We start from the raw sequence: 21,290 nt of genomic DNA, 5'->3' as shown, positions 1-21,290 counted from the left end.
CAAATGCCAAGCATTACCCTAAAAGTAAACTGTCCCAGAAGTGTTACCATGGAGACCATTACAGAAAGGAGCAAGCTGGTCAGGGACACTGAGCAACACCTACCTTTGCTCTTCCTCAGTTCCTCCACAAGGCACTGAGCCTCCTCTTGAATACGGTCCTCAATGGTCCTCTTGCCCATCCCAAAAGTCCTCAGGGTCATGATGGAGAAACGCCGGATCTCCTTCCATTGCATCCCATTGCTAAAAATGACTCCTACCAGAATGGGAAACAGAAACTAGTCAGGAGGCAGGCACAGAACTGACACATGGTGCTATCCTAATGGCTCTGAGCTGCCTGAAGAGCTCATTAAGTCTCATCTGCAAGGCCGAGGCTCAACACACACAAAAATACATTTGTACTCACACTTACCAAGGCCCTTGTTAACTCTTTCAGATACTGGAAAACTGCCTCTTCCAGAAAATTCCTCTCCTAGATCAACAAGAGCTTCCTTCACAGCTTCATACCCATGCAACACCACAAAGGGCTTCATGCCCAAATACAGAGTAAATATAGGGCCGTAGACTTTTGAAAACTGGAAAATTGAAAAAAAACAGAAAGAAAGAAAAGAGAGAGAGAGAGAGATTAAAATAACAGCAAAAAAAAATCAGTACATAGCCTAAATTGTTCACGATGTCATCATACTGTTGATGATTTTTTTTATCCTTATAAAACATCTTCAAATGTTGCTGGACTTCATACATAAAAATTGTGTTATTTTTAAAAGCTGCCACAGGCAGAATGATTCTAACTCATGATGAGAGAAATCACCACAGTTCACCAACACCTTGACCCCATTTGTCAATTGAACAGCTAAAAAGACTGGATCCCAGGGAATTTCAAATCCATCTCAAATGGATTTCAAATGCATTGTTGTTGTAAAATTATTTAAAAGAATGGATTTCTTTAACCTCACACTAGATCTGGCAGTGCAGTGCCCCAAAATATCTGGTAGATATTTTCATCTCAATCAGCAAAGCCTCTCACCCGCTCTGCTCCATCCCATATCACACTGGTGATGGCTTCTCTCTGAGCCTGGTAGCAATCTCTCTACCCATCTAGTTCCCAAGGCAGGTTGCCACCTTGCCAGAAACACATATCCCAGCTCCATGGTGGCCCAGTGTCTCTAGCCACTGCACACTCTCTTAAACACTCTCTTAAATCGCTACATGAAAGAACACACAATACAATAACCTCTGATCCAATTGATAAGATATAATTGCCCACCTAAACATACAAAGCCCTGTACACATCCATCCCTTAAGAATATTTGTAACGACCTGTAAATACACAGAGTAGAATCTTAACATCTGCCTCCATGTTCTCTCCGCAGCTTTTCTGCCTTCTTGTTCCAGTCTCTTCCTCTCCCCTCAAACTTTTCTCCTGCCCATCCTTCCTTCTTGTCCAATAACAAGTCTCGTTCTGTCTTGTACCTGCCTTCACCTGTATGACATCATTCTACATTACATGACTAGTAAATGAAAGACCCAAATTTGAACCCCACTTGGCTGATTTCTGCTACCTGGGCAGTCAGTTCCCAAAGCCTGTACTGGACAAATGTGCCAGTGCTTTGAACTTGCTTCAGGATCATCTCCTGAGCTCTTTTCAGAGCATTCTGTGTTTAAGAATTAGAAATCTACAATTTTTTCACTCTCTTGTGTATGGAGAGTTGTAAAATGCTTGCTGTGCAATCATCAGGACTGGAATTCAGAGTCCAGTGAATACATAAAAAGGTAGGTGTTCTCCAGTCAATAATCCCAGCCATAGGAAGGAACAGACAGGAGAATCCTGGGTCGTGAGGGTCACCCAGACTAGCCATTCACTGAGCTCTATGTTCAGTGACCAACCCAACCTTGTCTCAGAAAAAAAATCAACTTCAATCTCTGACTTTTTTTTTAAGACTTATTTATTTATATGAGTACACTGTAGCTGTCTTCAGATACACCAGAAGAGGACATCAGATCTCATTGCAGATGGTTGTGAGCCACCATGTGGTTGCTGGGATTATGAACTTAGGACTTTTGGAAGAGCAGTCAGTGCTCTTAACTACTGAGCCATCTCTCCAACCCAGCCTCTGGTCTTTTTACCCACTCTTGCAACCCTTACATCTACACACACAAACACACACACACACACACACACACACACACACACTCAGAGAACTGTATACACTACAGTATTCTACTGTTTCTGACAATGGCACTCTAAATGTAAGAACCTATGGGAATATTTGCTTTACAAGAAAACAGTTAAATGATAATAGTGATTAATTGTCTTTTGTAACAGTGGAGAAGCTTAAAAAACACTTACCTTTTTTATTGATTGGCCGATGTCCTTCATATATATCTGAAGGGTGTTTCCAATGATTGGGAGAGGTGTTGGACCAGGAGGGAGCTTCCCTCTCCCAAAGCTCTGTCTCCAGAGTGAGAGGAGAAGCAGAGAGGAGAGAGTGAGCACCAGGACTAGGACTGGATCCATGGCAGCCTTCTCAGGGAGACTCCTGTGAGCTTGCTGTCCAGGACTTTTATAATGCTAGCTGCCAATTCAACATGAGCTTCTGATACCTAAGTGACCAATCAACTAGATATGCTTTAATATTTCTTCTTTGTGGACCCTGACCTGTTAAAATACACAAGTGAAAACTGTTCTTCCTCTTTCTACTACCACAAATCTGTGTAACTAACCAGGGGTGGGACCCAAAGTTAGCTTCTTAGCATTCCTTCTTGGCTCTACCCAACTGTTACATAGCAACATCCAGACAAGAGCCTGGCTTGCCATAAAAATGACTAGCCTCTCTTTGCTCTCTAACCTTCCTCTCTCTCTCTCCCTCTCTCCTTCTCTCCTTCTCTCCCTCTCCCTCAGTCCCTCTTACCCTCTCTCTCTTTCCTCTCAAGTCCTCTCTCATCCTCTCCACATATTCCTGGCCTGCCTCTTCTCCTTTCTTTCCTCTCTCTCTCTCTGTACTTCTCTTTCTCTGCCTCAACTTCCTTCTCAACCCCCTTTCCCATGCCTCCAAATAAGCTCTCTTTTATACTAGACCCATATATGGCTGGTACCTCGGGGGAGGGGAGAAGGGGGAGATGTGGGCAGGTGTGCCTCAGCATGAGCCAACTAAGGCACCCCCTCCCATATCACTCATTTACTGTCTTTTTTTTTCTTTTTTTCAAATACCCCAGAGAGTTTCAACATACAATCTAAACTCAGGGCTAATCTAGTAAATCATGTTATCCAAAGATCATTGCATTCTTAGACTGAGTTTTAGCAGTGAAGGTAAACCATATACTTGTAAATAAAGTAATGTTTACACAGTAAATCTTCCCAGTTGTTAGGATACTTCCTTTAGCATGCTATAGTAATATTAGCCATGATTACTCACCAATTAAGTCATGTAATTAGCTCATATAATAAAGGTACCTTTTGCATACAAAGCCCTTTTAGCAGAGAATGCGGGATAACAGAATGGTCATAATGCCACTCACAGACATCACTTGGGATATACACCACACTGGTTTTTTATCTTATAGTTCAACCTTGTTTTGCCTCCATGTATGTCTGTGTGAGGGTCTCAGAAGCTGTGGAACTAGAGTTACAAACAGGTGAGATTCTCTGGAAGAGCAGCCAGTGCTCTTAACTGCTAATTCATTTCTACAATATTTTTTTTTCATGGAAAATGTTTGCATTTAATTAACCTCTGAAGTGACTTTAAGCCACCAGAACAGGCACCTCCAACACCCTTTATCTTCTCTTCAGCTCTTCTGCTGAAGAATTTGGCCTTCACGATGACAGGTTGCTTAGGAAGCTTCCCCTTCCTCAGAACTTTGTAGTAGCCTGATTGGAAAAACATCAATGATGGGAGCAGCTCCACTCTTGTTTTTTGCTGCATTGACACGTGTCTGCTGGCTGACCAACGTCCATAATTTATCCAGGTTGACAGTTGGGCAGAAGCTCTGGCTCCTCTTCAAGTGGTAATGACTCATGCCGACTTTGCCAAAGTAACCAGGATGATATTTGTCAAAGTTGATCCTGTGGTAATTGCGTGCCTCCAGCATTCCCGCGGCCTCCTGGGTGCTTGCGGTGCTTACCAATGCGACCGTGGCTGTGGCTCACGTGGCCCCGGAATTTCCGGGTCTTCCTCAGTCTGGATGGCATGGCGGTGGCCTCTACAGTATTTTTTACTGCTTAAAGTTTTACTTTTATTGCCTACATTTAAGGTGTGCAATAGGATACTCTGGTTTACATAATTAAGTGATTACTACCATCACACAAAGTGACATAATCCACCACTTTATGCCAGTTGCTTTTTCTTTCAAATAAGGCTGTGCCTCCTGGGCTTCTGTAAAAGGGAACCTAAATCTGTCCTTTCTCCAATTTACAATAAGATTTATTATTATTATGCCATACCTGGGTGCTAAACTCTGTGGAATATGGATACAATGCAGTGATAGCTTGTCCAGTATGCACAAGGTCTTAGGTTCATTCTACTCATATACAACACACACACGCACACACACACACACACACACACACACACACACACACACACACACCGCGAGCGCGCGCGCGCGCGCGCGCTAAGCCACCTGACACATAGTGGGAAGTAAACTCCAGGCCTCTCCAAGAGCAGTATGCACTCTTAACCACAGAGACATCTCCATCCCGTTTCTTTTTCTTTTTTTTTTTTTCAGGACTTGTTCAATTAACAGTATTCTTAATTAATTTATTTATTTTTATACTCCAGATTTTACTCCCCTCCCGGTCCACCCTCCAGACAGTTCCACATCCCATACCTCCTCCCACCCCTGCCCCCCTGTGTCTCCACAAAGATGTCCCCATCCCACCAGATCTCTAAACTCCCTGGGGTCTCTAGTGTCTTGAGGGTTAGGTGCATCTTCTCTGACTGAACCCAGACCCGGGAGTCCTCTGCTGTATATGTGTTGGAGGTATCATCTCAGCTGGCGTATGCTGCCTGGTTGGTGGTCCAGTGTCTGAGAGATCTCAGGGGTGCCAGTTAATCGAGACTGCTGGTCCTCCAACAGGGTTGCTCTCCTCCTCAGCTTCCTCCAGTTTTTCCCTAACCAGAGGGGTTAGCAGCTTCTGTTCATTGGTTGAGTCTCCATCTCGTTTCTATATCTTGGCTGTTATGAATAATAATGTATTAGCATCATAATTTTTTAGCTGAATCAACAATAACCGTGGTCTTTGTGAAACTTGTACTTCATATGGGTTCAAGAACATTTACTTATTGTGTAACATGATTTGGTCTTGATTCAGCCTAATCAATGACTTTCAAAGTACACGTTAACTAGTTAAATAATTAACATACCCAGTTAGTTTAAAATGAGGTCAGAAGAGTTTGGTTTTATAATCTTGGAATTTGAGTGATCTTGTCTTTTTATTTTTACTACTACTTGTTTGTTTGTTTGTTTGTTTGTTTGTTTGGTGTGTGTGTCTCTGCTTGGGGGGAACCACATTTATTTACTTTTTTAATTTGTATGTTTCTGTTTGGGGGATCACATGTGTCACAACACTAAAATGGAGGTCATAACACAATATAGGGGCCCATCCTCTCCTTCTACCACGTGGATCCCTGTAATTTAATTTAATTCATTAAGCTTTTCTTTACATATTGTACCATCATTTCCAATCCCAATCTCAAATCTTAGTAAGTGCTTTAATGGGGATTAAAAAAATGAGTTATTGTATTGCTTTAAGTCCTGTGTTATTTTGGACTACATTAATTCAATACTATTAATTTATTAAGAGATCAATATCTCTGCTCCACTCTCCTGCTGAGGCTTCTGATAAATCCTATTTCTTTGTAGAATTTAAAGTGTTGTGGCAAAGGAGAAGCATAAGGGATTCCAGGGTATATCACAAGCCTGGTTTACTTTTTAGGAGTGAGGAAGAAATACATGATGTGATGGACCAATCAATAGTAGACCTTGTTTTAGAACCCAACTTCCCATTCCCAGGTAAGTGACTCTAGTGTCAAAGTTGTTTCACTGAAGCCCTCTGGAGATAGAACAGGACTTTCTCAGACTAACTAATGATGCAGGCCTTTTAATATTTTAAAGCTTAGGCCTTTTAGCTAGGAGTCTCCCAGCTAGCTATCTAGTTTACAGACTAATCCTGGTACTACGTCCTGCCATGTGGCTAGCTCTCCCTCTCTACTCTGCTCAGTCCACTCACCTCCATGTCCTCTGTCCAGACACTCTGTCTCTGTCTCAATCTCTCTCTCTCTCTCTCTCTCTCTCTCTCTCTCTCTCTCTCTCTCTCTCTCTCTCTCTGTTTTTCTCTCTCTCTCTGTTCTACCTTCCACTCCCTGCCCAGCTATTGGCTGTCAGTTCTTTATTACAGCCAATCAGATACAATTCTAGATTGCTTTTAGGCTAGTAAGGAAGGATGAACACTTAACAAAATATGAAACCAGTGATGGGCTATAGAATTCACAGGATGCATCCCAACACATAGTGTCTAGGAATGAGAACCTCGACGTGGATAGAATCATGAATTAAGCGAATGAAAATGTTCTTATATTGAGACTCTATTGCCCAGGCTGGTCTAGAACGTAAGTACTCAAGCACTCCTCCTTCCACAGCTTCTAGCCTCGCTGGGATGAAGCTACACCCATGTGCCACCATGTTTTACTGGAGTCTAAAACACATACAAGAGTTATAAACATTCATCAGTACACTTTTACAAAGTGAACACGTCTGTGAAACCAACACACAGGATAAAAAACATCAGTTTTCTAGGCCACATAAATTCCCTGTGCTTCCTGCCTTCATCACATGATCTGCTATGATGCTTTAGATCAGTGCATCTGTCCAATATTCATCGCTACAACAGAATTAATGAGAATGGTTACTTAAGAAAAAGTTTCATTAAGTTCATAGCTTTAAAAACTAGGACTCCAAATCGCATATCACAAATATTGGTGTGAAGAACAACAGCCCCCTCTAGACAGAAAGTCAAAGGGCAGGGTAAAATGAGTCTTGCTCATCTTTTCTGAATGCTTAACATTTCTTATACTTTTATTATCATGGAATTGGTTGTTTCACTTTCACCTGAAAACATTGTATATTCAGCCTTGTTCTTTTACTTTTAATTACTGTTTTATGTTTGTCTATGGTGTTTTGCTCTCTTTTGTTAAAACAAGTCTCACTAGGTACCCCTGGCTGGTATGGAACTCTATGTAGACCAGGTTAACTGGGAACCTGCCTCCAGTTAATTCTGACTGGTAATTAAAGATGTCACCAGCCAATAGCTAAAGAGAGAGGCAGGCTGGATTGAGGATTCCTGGGCTTGGGACCTCGAGTAGGAGGAGGAAGGAGAGGAGAATCCATGCCTGAGAAGTGAGAAATTAGTAAATAGTAATTCAGAATTATCAGTGGGAGGTAGGTTCTAATACTGTGGAGATAGGCATTTGCCCTGCTATTGTGCTGCCTAGGGCCTAAAGACCGTGTGTGTGTGTGTGTGTGTGTGTGTGTGTGTGTGTGTGTGTGTGTTTCATTAGGGAATTTAAACCATTGAAGCAGGTAGTAATCTCATGCCAGGATTTATTAAATAATTATTACTACAAATACTTTTTATATTTGCATATTCCTACAGTTTTTACAACCATAGATGTAGAGAAGAGTTGAATTCCATACAATATTTTAAACATTTGCAAATCAGCTAATTTCCCAATCAGAAATATTATAGCATACAAGTCCTGTTTTAAAAAGGCAATTTCCATATGTAATCATAACCCTCAGAATTCAAACATTAAAATTAATGCATTATGCTATCTAATTCTTATTTCTTTTGTCAGTGGTAAATCTTAATATGCACTTCACAATGCTCACTCACATTTTTCAACTAATTCTTATTTCTCCTTAGTCCACCAAAGCCTCGGATAGTTTCCTGTCTTTCTGTGACCTGGTCACTTTGACAGAGCAGAGATTGGATGTTTACAAAATGTCTCAGAATTTGAGATTATCCAATTTCCTTATAATCAGATTCTGGTGTGGAGGTATGAATAGGAATGACCCTATAGATTCTTGTTTGAATGCTTACCCTTAGGGAGTGGCACTCTTAGGAGGTGTGGCCTTGTTGGAGGAAGTGAGGAAGTGTGACACTGTGGAGGCAGACTTAAAGGTGTCCTATGGGGTTGGGGATTTAGCTCCGTGGTAGAGTGCTTGCCTAGCAAGCGCAAGGCCCTGGGTTCGGTCCCCAGCTCCGAAGACAAAAAAAAAGGTGTCCTATGCTCAAGTGTAACATGTTTCTTTCTGCTGATAAAGTTGTCCAACTCTCAGCTCCCCAGCACCAAGTCTGCCTGCTGCCACAACCACCACCATGATGATTATGGACTGAAACTCTGAAAGTGTAAACCACACCCAATTAAATGTTTTTCCTTTATAAGACTTGGTCATGATGTCTCTTTATAACAATAAAATCCTAAGACATCTGGTTATGCAGTTTGGGCAGGAATATGACAGAAGGCACTTTGATTTCTCACTGCAAGCTATCAGATGGCAATTTAAATGTGTCCAAGGGGTGATGATCATTTTGATTCTTTGATTCACAGTGCAGAAAGAGGAACAAGAAAGGGTGATGAGGAGAATATGATCAAAATACAAGTATGAAAATGTCAGGGCTGACGAGGTGACTCAGGAAGTACAGCACTTGTCATACAACCTGGGAACTAGAGACTGATTCCCAGACCCACGTGAAAGATGAAAGGAGAGAAATGACTCCATAGATGTCCACTGACCTGCCCATTTACATGGAAGCACACATACTAAGAACATGCACATACACAAACACAGTAATGATAAGATTTTTAAAAAGAAACGTCACAATCAAACATATTACTATGTATAAATAACATGAAAAACAGCAACAGGTACTATAGAGAGATATAATAGGAAACTAGACACAGACTCAAGACACGGTGATCTCTAGTGCCTGTGTCAAGAGTTTGTAAACTTCTCTGCAGAGGACTGGCTGAAGGTCTAGAAATGTCCCCCAGGAGAGAAAACCTGGTTGATAACGTGAATGCATGCAATGGAGGAAAGATGGTTAACAATGAAAGACTCCAGGAACACGAGAGCCTAAAGTCACTGTTCTTAAACATTAAGGGTGGCAGGGGCATTCTATACCCACATGCTGAAGTTTGGAAAAGTCCACCAAACAGGGACTCATAACTGTGTCCAGTCTGAGAATCTCCACTAAATGGGTAGATCTTGAGGGAGAGTGAAAACTGAGCTTCAGTCATATAAAAAGCTGCCCTCAGCCTAAGAACCATAAAGCAAACAACACACGACACAAACAAAAGATCACCTAATACAAACGACAGACCAGGCTGTGCCCATCCTGAGTCTGGCCTAGGGCCATGGGCTTTCTGGAAAGGGCAGCTGTCAGACTTCCAGAGAACTATGGCGGAGGCTTCGGGTCAGAGAGATGAGAGTTGGTGATGAGCCTGCAGTGCATTTCAGCTTCCCCTCCTGCCCATGGATAAGATAACAGTGGGAACTGCTTAGCCTCAGGCATGAGCTAACTCACAGGAATCGTGAAGACCAAAGCTAAAGTGGCACAGCCCTGTTCCACAGAATATTTGGGAATGACTCAGTCTGTGGTAAGCATGATAACTGGGAATCAAAAGGACACTTGATACCAGCAAAATGGTTAATCCAAATAACATGTTCTCACTGAACTTTGATCTAATCTGGATCATTCATTCACAAGGAGATAGTTCATGGTCTGTATTAGAGAACCAATCAAATCAAGCAGATCCAAGGGGAGGTTACCTAAGGGGGAGAAAAAAAGCAACCACAGAGGACCAGATCTCGAAGACCACAGTTTTTTGACCTAGGACAGAACACAAAATTTATTAAACACCAAATATTATTCAACTGGAATGGTATGAAGTAGATTAGCCTCAAAGTCATGATAGGCAGATGAGTGGGTTGTGTAATTAAAACTGTCCAGATTCACGTGGCTTTCCTTGCGATGGGAATGGAAGGAACAATGTTGGCCTTGTGACAAAAGCAGAAAGCACTTTTTCCCACAAAGTAAAATACCTTCTTTAATGTCAAACATCAGTATTACCGTGATACGATACATTGCAAAGACATTACAGAGAAATAGAACTGTATGTCAATACACTCATTTATATGTTCACATAACTCTTAAAAATGTGTTCATCCACAACACTGATTTCCAAAGTGACTATATAAGTTTACATTCTCACCAGCAATAAATGAGTGTTCTCTTGGCTCCAAATCTTCACCGGCACACTGTCACTTGTTTTATTGGTTTTAACTATTCTGACAGGTTGTGCTGATTTAATGAAAATGGTTTCTATTAGGCCCACTAAATATGGTGCTATTAGGAAGTATGACCTTATTGGAGTAGGCATGACCTTTTTGGAAAGGGCATATAGCTTAAGTTGGGCTTTTAGGTTTCAGAAGCTCAAGTCAGACCCATTGCTACCTTCTCTTCCTGCTGCCTGCTGATCCTGATGTAGCTATTGTTCTAGAACCATGTCTGTCTGCTTGCCACCATGCTTCCTATGACGATAATGGACTAAACCTCTAAACTGTATGTAAGACCCAAAATAAATGTTTTTCTTTATGCAAAAAAAGTGTGTTCATTAATCAAGCAATATATGACAAATATACCATAAGGTGATTCATGCCAGTGGAAATGTAGTTAACTTTTTTTAATTGAAACTTTTTAATTTTTTTTAATTTTATACAATATACTTTAATCATGTTCCTTCCCCTTCCTAACTCCTTTCAGATCCCCTCTACCTCCATACACATAAAAAAAAAGGTAAAAAAAAAAAATCCAAAACTAGGGCTGGAGAGATAGCTCAGAGGTTAAGAACACTGGCTACTCTTCCAGAGGTCCCAAGTTCAATTCCCAGCATCCATATGGTGGCTCATAACCATTTATAATGAGTTCTGGTCCTATATTCTGGCCTGTAGGCATAAATTCAGGCAAAACACTGTATACATAATAAATATATCTCTTTTAAAAATCAAAACAAGCAAGTACTACCAAAACAAAACATCCACAAATAAATCCATGGTATTTGCTTTGTCAAGTGGCCCATCCATGAATGTGATTGATAGATCCAGCGACATTCCCCTGGAGAAAACTGAATCAACTCTAACCTACTTCTTGGCTAGGGCTGGGGCACTGAATCCATCTCCCCATCTCAGTTCTGGGATCTCACCTTGCCTGAACCTGAGCAGCACTATGCATGCTGCCAGTCTATGTGAGTTCATATATGCAACTGTCCTGCTGTTTCCCTGGAGTCCTCCATTGCCTCTGGCTTACAATCTTTCATCCTCCTCTTCTGTATAGATCTCTGAGTCATGAGGAGACGGGTTTGATGGATGGATCCCATTTAGGATTGAGCACTCCAAAGTCTCTCACTGTGCACTGTGTGTGGGTCTCCATGTTAATTCCCATCTGCTGCCAGAAGCTTTTCTGAGGAGAGCTGAGCAAGGCACTGATCTACATACATAGCAGTGTGTCATTAGAGGTCATTTCATTGCTATGTCCCCTTAGCAGAAAAATAGTATTAACTTTTCCCCTAGGCCCATGACTTATCTATCCTCGGATTCTCTGCAGCATCAGTTATAGATTGCAACTCATGGACCTTATGGAGTGGGTTTCAAATCCAATCAAAATGGGGTTGCTTACAAGGACAATGGTGGTCCATGTTTCTAATCCCAGTAGTTGTATCCCTGAGTTGGAGCCCAAGCTGGTCTACAGGGTGAGTTCCAGAATAGCCAGGAATACAGAAAAAGCCCTGACTTGAAAACCACCCCCAAGAACGGGGGTCGTGGTGAAACATTATGCCATTATTATATCAGCACATTTTGCAGGCAGGTCAGTGTTGTAGGTTACAACATTTGTAGCTAAGGGATATTGATACTTTTCTCCTCTGATAGCATGCATAATATCCAACACTGTAAGACACCAGCTTGACTTCACTGTGTTCAATGACAAAAGTGTTGTCTTCAGCAATAGGGTTTTACCATCAGGTTGTGGAGAGGAAACAACAGTCTTGGATACCCTATGTTTAGGGGAACTTCACAGGATCCCTTCAGCAAATGAATAATCCATTCCTGGCACTGGAGATTTTAATTAGCAACATAAGATTTATAATTGTAACACTGCCTTCCCTCTTATTCGGTAATTCCATTTACATTCCTTTCTTATATGTACATAAATCCCAACCTCACATTTACTAAACAAAGGAGGCAACACATAAATTCAGCTTAATACATACAAGGAAACCATTGGAGAGGAAAAAAAATGCTGTTCACTGTAAGGGGAAAATCTCACAGCAATATTAAAATAAGAATAGAAAAACATATAGTTTTGGTAAAACATATTTTTAAATCCCCATAAAACTAAGAACAAAAAAATGTTCACCACTTTTATTCAGCATGACAGAACATATAGAAAGTAAGCAGAGAGAGATATGATTAGTGTACAAAAAAGCCAAATGTCCTCCCTCTGCCATGCCTGCTGGCATTCAGCTGTCACCTCAGCATTCAAGAAGCAGAGGCAGTAAAAATGTCAAACGTTCAAGGCCAGCTTGATTTACACGATGAATTCATAACAATGTTAAGAAGCAAGTCTCAAAGCACAGAAAGAATTTTTAAAAAAATCCTTCATAAATTGACTAAGTAACTAATTAATCTATTTTAAAGTACTTCTATCACAGTATATACAGAAATAATTTAAGCCATGTAGGGTCATATAGACAGACAGAGATGATTCTGTGGTTAACATGCTACTGCTCTTCTTAAGGTCCTGAGTTCAGTAACCCACACCCACATAGGGTGACACATAACTGCCTCTAACTCCAGCTCCAGAGGATAAGAAATTTCTCTTCTGGCCTCTGAGCACCCACACACATGACATACACTTAAATATATACATGCAAATACATAAAAATGAAAATATTTTTATTGGTTATTTTCTTAACTTACATTTCCCCCACCCAACCACCCACCCCTCCCTGCCTCCCCACCCTGACACATACACTGGGAGGTCCAGTCTTGGCAGGACCAAGGCCATCCTCTGCTACATATGCAGCTGGAACCATGGTTCTGTCCATGTGTTTGGATAGTGGTTTAGTCCCTGGGAGCTCTGGTTGGTTGGTATTGCTGTTTGTATGGGGTTGCAAAGCCCTTCAGTTCCTTCAATCCTTTCTCTGACTCCTCCAATCGAGACCCCATTCTCAGTTCAATGGTTGGCTGCTGGCATTCACTTCTGTATGTCATGCTCTGGCAGACCCTCTCAGGAGACACCTATACCATGATCCTGTCAGCAGGCACTTCTTGGCATCAGCAATATTGGCTGGGTTTGGTGGCTCTCTATATAGGGGCTAGATCCCCAGGTGGGACAGTCTCTGGATGGTCTTCCCTTCATTCTCTGCTCCAGAACAGTCTTCATATCTCCTCCTATGAGTATTTTTGTTCCCACTTCTAAGGACTGAAGCATCTACACTTTGGTCGTCCTTATTCTTGAGCTTCAAGTGGTCTGTGGGATGTATCTTGGGTAATTTGAGCTTTTGGGCTAATATTCACTGATCAGTGAGCGCATACCATGTGTGTTTTTTTTTTTGTGATTGGGTTACGTCAAGATGATATTTTCAAGTTCCATCCATTTGCCTATGAATTTCATGAAGTCATTGTTTTTGATAGCTAAGTAGTACACCATTGTGTAAACATACCACAATTTCTGTATCCATTCCTCAGTAGGACATCTGGATTCTTTCCAGCTTCTGGCTATTTTAAATAAGGCTTTGTGAACATAGTGGAGCATGTGTCTTTGTTATATGTTGGAGCATCTTTTGGGTATTTGCCCAGGAGTGGTCTAGCTGGGTCCTCAGGTAGTACGATTTCCAATTTTCTGAGGAACCTCCAGACTGATTTCCAGAATGGTTGTACCAGCTTGAAATCCCACCAACAATGGAAGAGTGTTCCTCTTTTCCCACATCCTCACTAGCATCTGTTGTCACCTGAGTTTTTTATCTTAGCCATTCTGACTGGTGTGAGGTGGAATCTCAGGGCTGTTTTGGTTTGCATTTCCCTGATGATTAAAGATTGTGGATAGCTTTAAGGGCCAAAAATTCACTTATCACAGCACTAGAGAGTTGAGAACTTACAGGCTAAGTGTCAGGCAATTTGACATTTTACTTACATCTTGGTTTATAAACATTTAATTTTTTTTATTGTGTCTTCACATGAAGGAAGAGGCAGAGCTCCCTACATCCTCTTTTATCAGGGCCAATCACTCCACAAATACATTTACAAAATGTCATCTCCTGTGAAGAAATAGAGCAATAAATGCCAATACATTTATACAATAAATACCCATTGCCCTGTGAACCCTAGCAAAGTTCATGTGTGTGACTAGCATCGAGATTTCAATATCTGGGATGAAGTCATCTTTTTTCTTTTTCTATGGGGAGTCATAAGAGGGCTATCCAAATAAGGTCATTTCTAAGGAAGGGATGTAGTCATCTTTAACTCAGGATTGAAGTTACCTCCAATGGTATGTTTTAGGCTGGGATTATGACATCTGAGATGTATTCTCCAGTAGCAAGCAAGATGAGATCGCCTCGAATATGAACCTAAGATATCCTAAGTGTACACTCGCTATAGCCTCTACCATTGAGATTGAAGTACTTCTTTTTAGAGGGTTAGAATTAAATGATTGTAAAGCAATAAAAGTATGGCAATAAGACTAACCGTGGATGTGCTGTATGTTCATGCTCTTGCAGATTTCGTGTTTGTGTGTCTGTGCACTAGTGTGCTAAAAAACTTCCCTGCAGATCAAACAAACATCAGAAGAAAAAGAAAACAACCCTTTGGAGAAAACTCAGCTGAAGAAATGTGGTTCAGAATGCTTTTGACTGTTGCAAAATATCACAATTCTGTTCCTACAACCATCTCAGAAGGCTTCAGCTCCTCTGGCCTCCACGGGTAAACACCCACACGTGTACACACACCCACACACACACCCACACACAACGAGTAATAAACACCTGCAGATATACACACACATAAAAACAAACCTTTTTTTAAAAAAAGAAAATGGAGAAAGTTTTTTAATTGTTGTAAGTCAGTCTTAGGGCACAAATTTTAGAATTATCTGGGGAAAGATAAAGGCCCATTTATGCGTAAGAAACTGATGAGATCATTATGTCTAGTTAAACTGGTGACCAGAGACTTTTGAGTATATGAAAATTAAATTGAATTTTTCTTCAACAGTCCAGTCTTACATGTTCTGAGAAATTAAAAGTACCACTGATTCTAACTACTATTACGAGTATCCTGGCAAGACTGGACATTCTTTCCTAACTCTATGTATAGACAGGTGACTTTTCTTTTTATTTTGGATATCTAGAAGGCAAGAGGTGTCAGGCATGATGCATAGTGAATTCCAGCAATCAGATGGCTGGGATCTTAATGGTGGTATCTCTCAAAACCTGCCTAGATCAAGGCCACTAGGAAGGCTGCAATGAGAACCTGTGCCCACCATAAGAATCAGATGAAGAGGAGCAAGCTTTTTTTTTTTTTTTGATTTTTTATTTACATTTCAAATGTTATTCCTTTCCCTGGTTTTCCCAACATAAGCCCCCTCCCTATCCCATTTCCTTCCCCTTCTTCTGTAAAGGTGTTCCCCTTCCCAACCTCCACATTCCCCTACACTGGGAGGTCTATCCTTGGCAGGACTAAGGGCTTCTCCTTCCATTGGTGCCCAACAGGGCCATCCTCTGGAGTAGCAAGGTTCTTAAGCATAAAGGGACAATTCTAAATGGTAACCTGGGGAGATTTACTGGCCAAGTCACCCAGTGCTAAGGAATGGTAGGCAGCAATGTAACTCTAGTGGCAATCTATACCAGTTAGTCTGGTACCATTGCTATTCGCATAATACTAAGGGGCTTCCAAGAGAGCTGATTGGTGAGCAGTAGTCTCTTTTGGCACAGTAGCACTTACAAAAGATTGAAGACAAGGACAGCTTGCCAACAGGTGAACTATGCTAGGGAGCTCTGGCTTATTCTAATTCTAAGGTTGCCCTGGTAGACATGCTGAGTTTCTAAGGACTTACTATATGCCCCAGAACATTATGTGCTGCTGCACAAAGAGTACTAAGACTACAAAAAGAAACAAATAAGAAGCCAGCTATGCTTGTAATAATGATACAGAACATGAGAACACAGGGACTTGCATGAGAAGCTGTCGATTTATGGACACTCTTAAAGTTGCCAAGAGCCTTGATAGGCCATAAAGAGGTGGCTTTTACAAAATTTTCAGGACCACTAGGAAGAGTATTGTTTTATTGTAGATATAAGTTAGGCAGAATAGAAAGCAACTAAAGAGGAAAAGGAATATCCAGGGTGAGAAAGTTAGACAAGTATGGGCTCAACAGTTAAAGATGCTTGCCACCAAGATGATAGCCTGAATTTGATCCCCAGGACACACATGGTGAAAAGGAAGATGTGACTCAAGTAGTTCTCTGACCTCCAGATGTGAACTGTGGCACCCATGTGCATGCACATGTACACACAAAATAAAAACATAGAATTAACATCTTTTTAAAAAAAATAGATAAGGGTTGGGGATTTAGCTCAGCAGTAGAGCACTTTCCTAGCAAGCGCAAGGCCCTGGGTTCGATCCCCAGCTCCGAAAAAAAAGAAAAAAAAATTAGATAAATGTAAAAGGGAGGGGGAAAATGCTACCAAATCACCAACTTCCATACCCTTTTAAGGTTTTTAACTTTTTCCTTAGTTTTAGAAAATGTTTCCCATTTATCAGATAGTTTACAAAATGTTGGCTAGTAGACATTTGAAAAACCCTGAAAACATGAGTACTCAGAATTTTGTATAGTTCTAGTAGGATCCAATGCTGGGAGATGTAGAGGTAAAGATAGATCCACAGACCCAAGTCATCAATATAGACCATGATCACATTCTTGGATGTGTTGTTGTTGGGTAAGTAGGCTAAGATTTATGTTGTAAACTTGGTCTCTTTAAAAAAGCAACCACATGTTTGTCTCAAGAAATCCTCAATCTTTGGTTTCTTTTTTTTTTTTTTCAACCACTGGAAAAGTAACTTCCTAAAACTACACTCGTTTCCAAAGTCTTTCCTCTTAACTCTTAACACGGAGATTAAGGTAATCATACAAGTTTCATGCAGTGGTTATATAAAGTGCTCTTTTCTTGTACAAGTGTGGATAGGGCAGAGGACAACAGCTATGAGACAACGGTTGGAGTACCATTTAATAATTTACATACACATATATACCTTGCACTGACCAATGGTACCACTAGAGCTCTATACAGGTGCATGGTTTTTTTTTTCCCCTCTCCCTTCTGCTCCTAGAAGACACTAACAGAAATTATGGTACCATGAGTGGTTGTGGAGAACAAGAAAAACAAACAAACAAAAAAAAAAAAAAAAACCACCCTATATTAGAGAAACAAGGTATGATAAAATATTGACTCTGATACAAAAGAATTCAGAGACAAGGGTTACGTGGTTGACTCAATGGGTAAGAATGCAGCAATCAAACCTGATATCCTGAGTTCAATCTCTGGAACTCACAGGAATGGGAACTAGTTCTGACAAAGCATATCCTCTAACTTCTGCGAGCCACGTATTTTGTAACATCCCATCCTTCAAAGAGGCTCCTTAATCAGAAGACAAACAACTTTAAAGCCAGTCCAGCTGCACTTGGCAGAGATTAGACATAGGGTCTCCAGAAGGGACATTCTCTAACCTGTCTGCAGGCTTTGCAATATGTTCCGGCTTTGTAGCCCCACCCCACCCCCTACTTGCGCTTTGCAGTTTTTGTGAGCTGTCATCCATGCTTGGATAAGCTGTCTCCTGTAAGTAATCCTAATAATCCTAATAAGAAAATCCTTGGTTCATCAAACTGGACTCTGGTGGTATCAGTATTTATCCCTATAAATGTATCCCTATTTGTGTGTTGTGTCTCCCAGGAATTGTCACAAAATGATACAAACATGGTCACAGATAAAAAACATTCACAAAAACAAATGAAATGTAGAAAATAAAACTTAATCAGATTATACACAAAACTATGCAATGATTCCTTCGGTAAATATGATGAAAGAGGAGTTGGTGAGATGGCTTGGAGCTTAGTACTAAGACTCATGACCTGAATTTATTCCCAGATGGAAAAAGAGAACTGACTGTTCTACGTGTCCTCTTACTTCCATATACAGCCACCTAGCACACAAGCAGCGCTCCAGGACACAAAACAAAATTCAATAAAACCTAAAGATAATAAACTGAGACAGGACTAATGCACAATAGTGCTGACAAGAATACTCGAAGGGAAGCTTTCCTGAGACACATGATACCAACAGTAGAATCTGGTCACCTAACAGTGTATTTCTACAGAGATTTGATGTAATAGAGAACTATATAAAATAACAAATTAAGTCATTATAGACATTTATTAAAGAATAAAACAATTTGTAAAGCAATAATCAAACCATATATATTCTTTTCAAGTATAAATGAAGACATTTACAAAACTATGTATTGAACCAAAAGAAAGTGGGTCATCTAAAAGTTAACAACGTGCCTGTGTGGTGGAGCAAGCCTGCACTGCCTGCACTTGATGGATGGAGGCGGGAAGATCAGTAGTTCAAGGCTGTTCTTGGATGTAAAATAAATGTGAAGCCAGCCCAGGAGATCCAGTCACAGAAGCAATAAACAACAAGCAATACGATGCACTGAGCACCACACCAGTAATGCCTTCTGAAAATAATACAATGGCGACAAAGAAGTTAACTTTTAAAAAGTAATTTATCTGCAAGATAAATATCTAAGAAATCCTTCGGTTAACCTGAAAATTTAAGAAAAGAATAAGTAACCATGAAAATACAACCAACAAAGTTTATGGGATGTCTAAAGGAATAGAGAAGATAATAACTTTAAATATATAAACAATCAGCACTGAAAACTCAGTTATTTAGATTATCTAAGTATCTAATAACTGAATAAAATAAGGTGAATACATAAAACAATGGAATATGACCATAGAGATACTCAACAGAACTTGAAGTGGATTCTGATGTAGATTATACAAGCAAAACTACAGCAAGACTGACAAAATCAAAAACTAAGAAGATGGCTCGGAGGTTGAGAGCACCGACTGCTCTTCCAAAGATCCTGAGTTCAATTCCCAGCAGCCACATGGAGGTCCACAACATCTGTAATGGGATCTTGGCATCCTATTCTGGCACGTGCAGACATAGATGCAGGCAGAACACTGTGTACATAACAAAGAATCTAAAAACAAAAACTAAGAAGATGTAAAACCACACAGGACTATCAAAATTTAAATGACATACTACTTTATAATAAGAGTGGCCAAAACTAGGAAGGTTGAAGAAAATTGAGAAAGCTGTGAAAAAACAGGTATTGATGGTTGAGGATGAAAATTCACCAGCAACTGTAAAAAGCCAAACAGCAGTGGGCAAAATGTAAGATACACACTAACTAGAATGTGTGGACAGCAACGTGGTCGGGTCCTTTAAACACAATAAGGAAAAATAAAATGTGCAGTATTAGAGGCAGTACAACCTACACAACAGCAGTTCTCAACCATCTCATCTCTATAACCATTCACCAGCCCCAGAAAATGTATTATGTCTTCTATATGTATAGGTACTATGCCTGCATGTAAGTCTGTGTATGATGGGTATGCCTGGTCCCTGCAGAGGCCAAGAGGCCATCAGATCCTTTGGAACAGGAGTTACAGTTGTGAGCTGCCACGTGGGCGCTGGAAGAACAGCCAGTGCTCTGAATCACTGAGCAATATCTTCAGCTCCCCATGCCAGTCTGTTTTTATGACTGCCTTGAACGGTGTTTAAAACTTTAGAAAGTTTTCAGAGAAGAAAACTCTATCTACAAGACCCACTATCCATAAAGTCATGGCTTACTTGTACCCTCTGTAAAACTGCACTGTATGGTTGGGATAAGAAGATAAAACTACGGGGCTGGGGATTTAGCTCAGTGGTAGAGCGCTTACCTAGGAAGCGCAAGGCCCTGGGTTCAGTCCCCAGCTCCGAAAAAAAAGAACCAAAAAAAAAAAAAAAAAAAGATAAAACTACAATATTATATGAAAACCTTTAATCATACATTCCCTCCAAAAGACTCCAGCTCACATGTTAAAGGACGGTATCCTAAGAGATGCAAATATAATAATATCCCATTTCAAAAAAAAATCCCATTTCTGAGATGAAAGAAAATTGTATTTTGCAGCTATATTGCACATAATTTAATTCTTATACCAATGCCAAGACTACGTTTCTGCAGTTTACAAGTAAGGAAACTATAGCTACTAGCTCATTGATTTCCCACAGATCACATTAAATTACTACAGGACTGACAATCACAAAATTATATTAGTTTTTATGATACACTTTTCTGACTTGCAAACCTTCTATCAACCCCAGAAAGTGACTGTTAAACTAAACAAACTGGGTGTGGTGTGTACCATGATCCTAGCTACTTAGACAAAGACAAGGAGATATTAATAAAGGACAACCTGGGTAACCTAAAACACTCAAAATGAACTAAGAACGTCTAAGGACAGCCAAGTGCTTGCCTGGCATGTCTAAGGCTCTGGGCTATCACCTTGGAAAGCAAGGATGCCTTTGCTAAAGATCAGGCACAGGGTGGTGCTGCACTGATTTAATGTCAGCACTTGGGAGGTAAAGGCGAACAGATCTCAAAAAGCTCTAACCCAGCCTGGTCTACAGTGTCAGGAAGTTAATGACGTCTTATAATTCCAGCTCCAGAGGATCAAACAGTATCTATAAACACACATTTATTTCCTTTCTTTTTAAAGGAAATAAATAAATGGGTCGTTGAACATATCCCCTCTCCTAGGTAGGGTAAACTCAGGATTTCTTTCTTCACTGTGATATAACTTACTTAGGGCCTACATTGTTCCCACTGTGGCTGGTATGCTCCCTTAATTTGTATCTTGGGTCTCTTTAAAAAAAAAAAAAAAAAGATTTATTTATTTTAATTCAGTGAGTACACTGTTACTGTCCAGACACACCAGAAGAGGGCATCATATCCAATTACAGATGGTAGTGAGCAACCATGTGGTTGCTGGGAATTGAAGGTCAGTGTTCTTAACCACTAAGCCATCTCTCCAGCCCCTGTATCCTGCTTCTTATACACATCAC

General features: G+C 40.5%; 2 protein-coding genes and 1 pseudogene across 8 annotated transcripts in view; all 3 read right to left on the bottom strand.

Annotated features, from left to right (window-relative positions):
- The window catches only part of Cyp2c11 (cytochrome P450, subfamily 2, polypeptide 11), a 36,229-nt gene extending 33,694 nt beyond the window's left edge, over nucleotides 1–2,535 (bottom strand). The window contains exons 1-3 of one of the 2 annotated variants that reach the window (NM_019184.2): nucleotides 2,348–2,535; nucleotides 410–572; nucleotides 104–253 (exon numbers count right to left, since the gene is read on the bottom strand). In NM_019184.2, the coding sequence (NP_062057.2) occupies nucleotides 104–253; nucleotides 410–572; nucleotides 2,348–2,515 (481 nt within the window). In that variant the 5' untranslated portion in view covers nucleotides 2,516–2,535. Of the gene's footprint in view, nucleotides 1–103; nucleotides 254–409; nucleotides 573–1,317; nucleotides 1,599–2,347 lie in introns of those variants that run through there. The other variant, XM_087653668.1, reaches the window with a different exon arrangement.
- A 462-nt stretch (nucleotides 2,536–2,997) lies between these two features.
- On the bottom strand, nucleotides 2,998–4,186 carry Rpl27a-ps13 (ribosomal protein L27a, pseudogene 13; annotated as a pseudogene). Its single transcript, XR_015653288.1, has one exon. The product of XR_015653288.1 is annotated as a ribosomal protein L27a, pseudogene 13 (transcript).
- Nucleotides 4,187–18,520: 14,334 nt separating this feature from the next.
- The window catches only part of Hells (helicase, lymphoid specific), a 45,109-nt gene continuing 42,339 nt past the window's right edge, over nucleotides 18,521–21,290 (bottom strand). For 2 of the 5 annotated variants that reach the window (XM_087551354.1, XM_087551393.1), the window contains one exon: nucleotides 18,521–18,934. The gene's annotated coding sequence lies outside the window, so the exon portion shown is untranslated. Of the gene's footprint in view, nucleotides 19,381–21,290 lie in introns of all 5 variants that reach the window. The other 3 variants (XM_087551363.1, XM_087551369.1, XM_087551378.1) reach the window with 3 other exon arrangements.

Source organism: Rattus norvegicus, chromosome 1 (genome assembly GCF_021556685.1).
Source record: "Rattus norvegicus strain SHRSP/BbbUtx chromosome 1, alternate assembly SHRSP_T2T, whole genome shotgun sequence".
NCBI lineage: Eukaryota > Metazoa > Chordata > Mammalia > Rodentia > Muridae > Rattus > Rattus norvegicus.
This window is presented reverse-complemented; position numbering and strand designations above follow the sequence as displayed.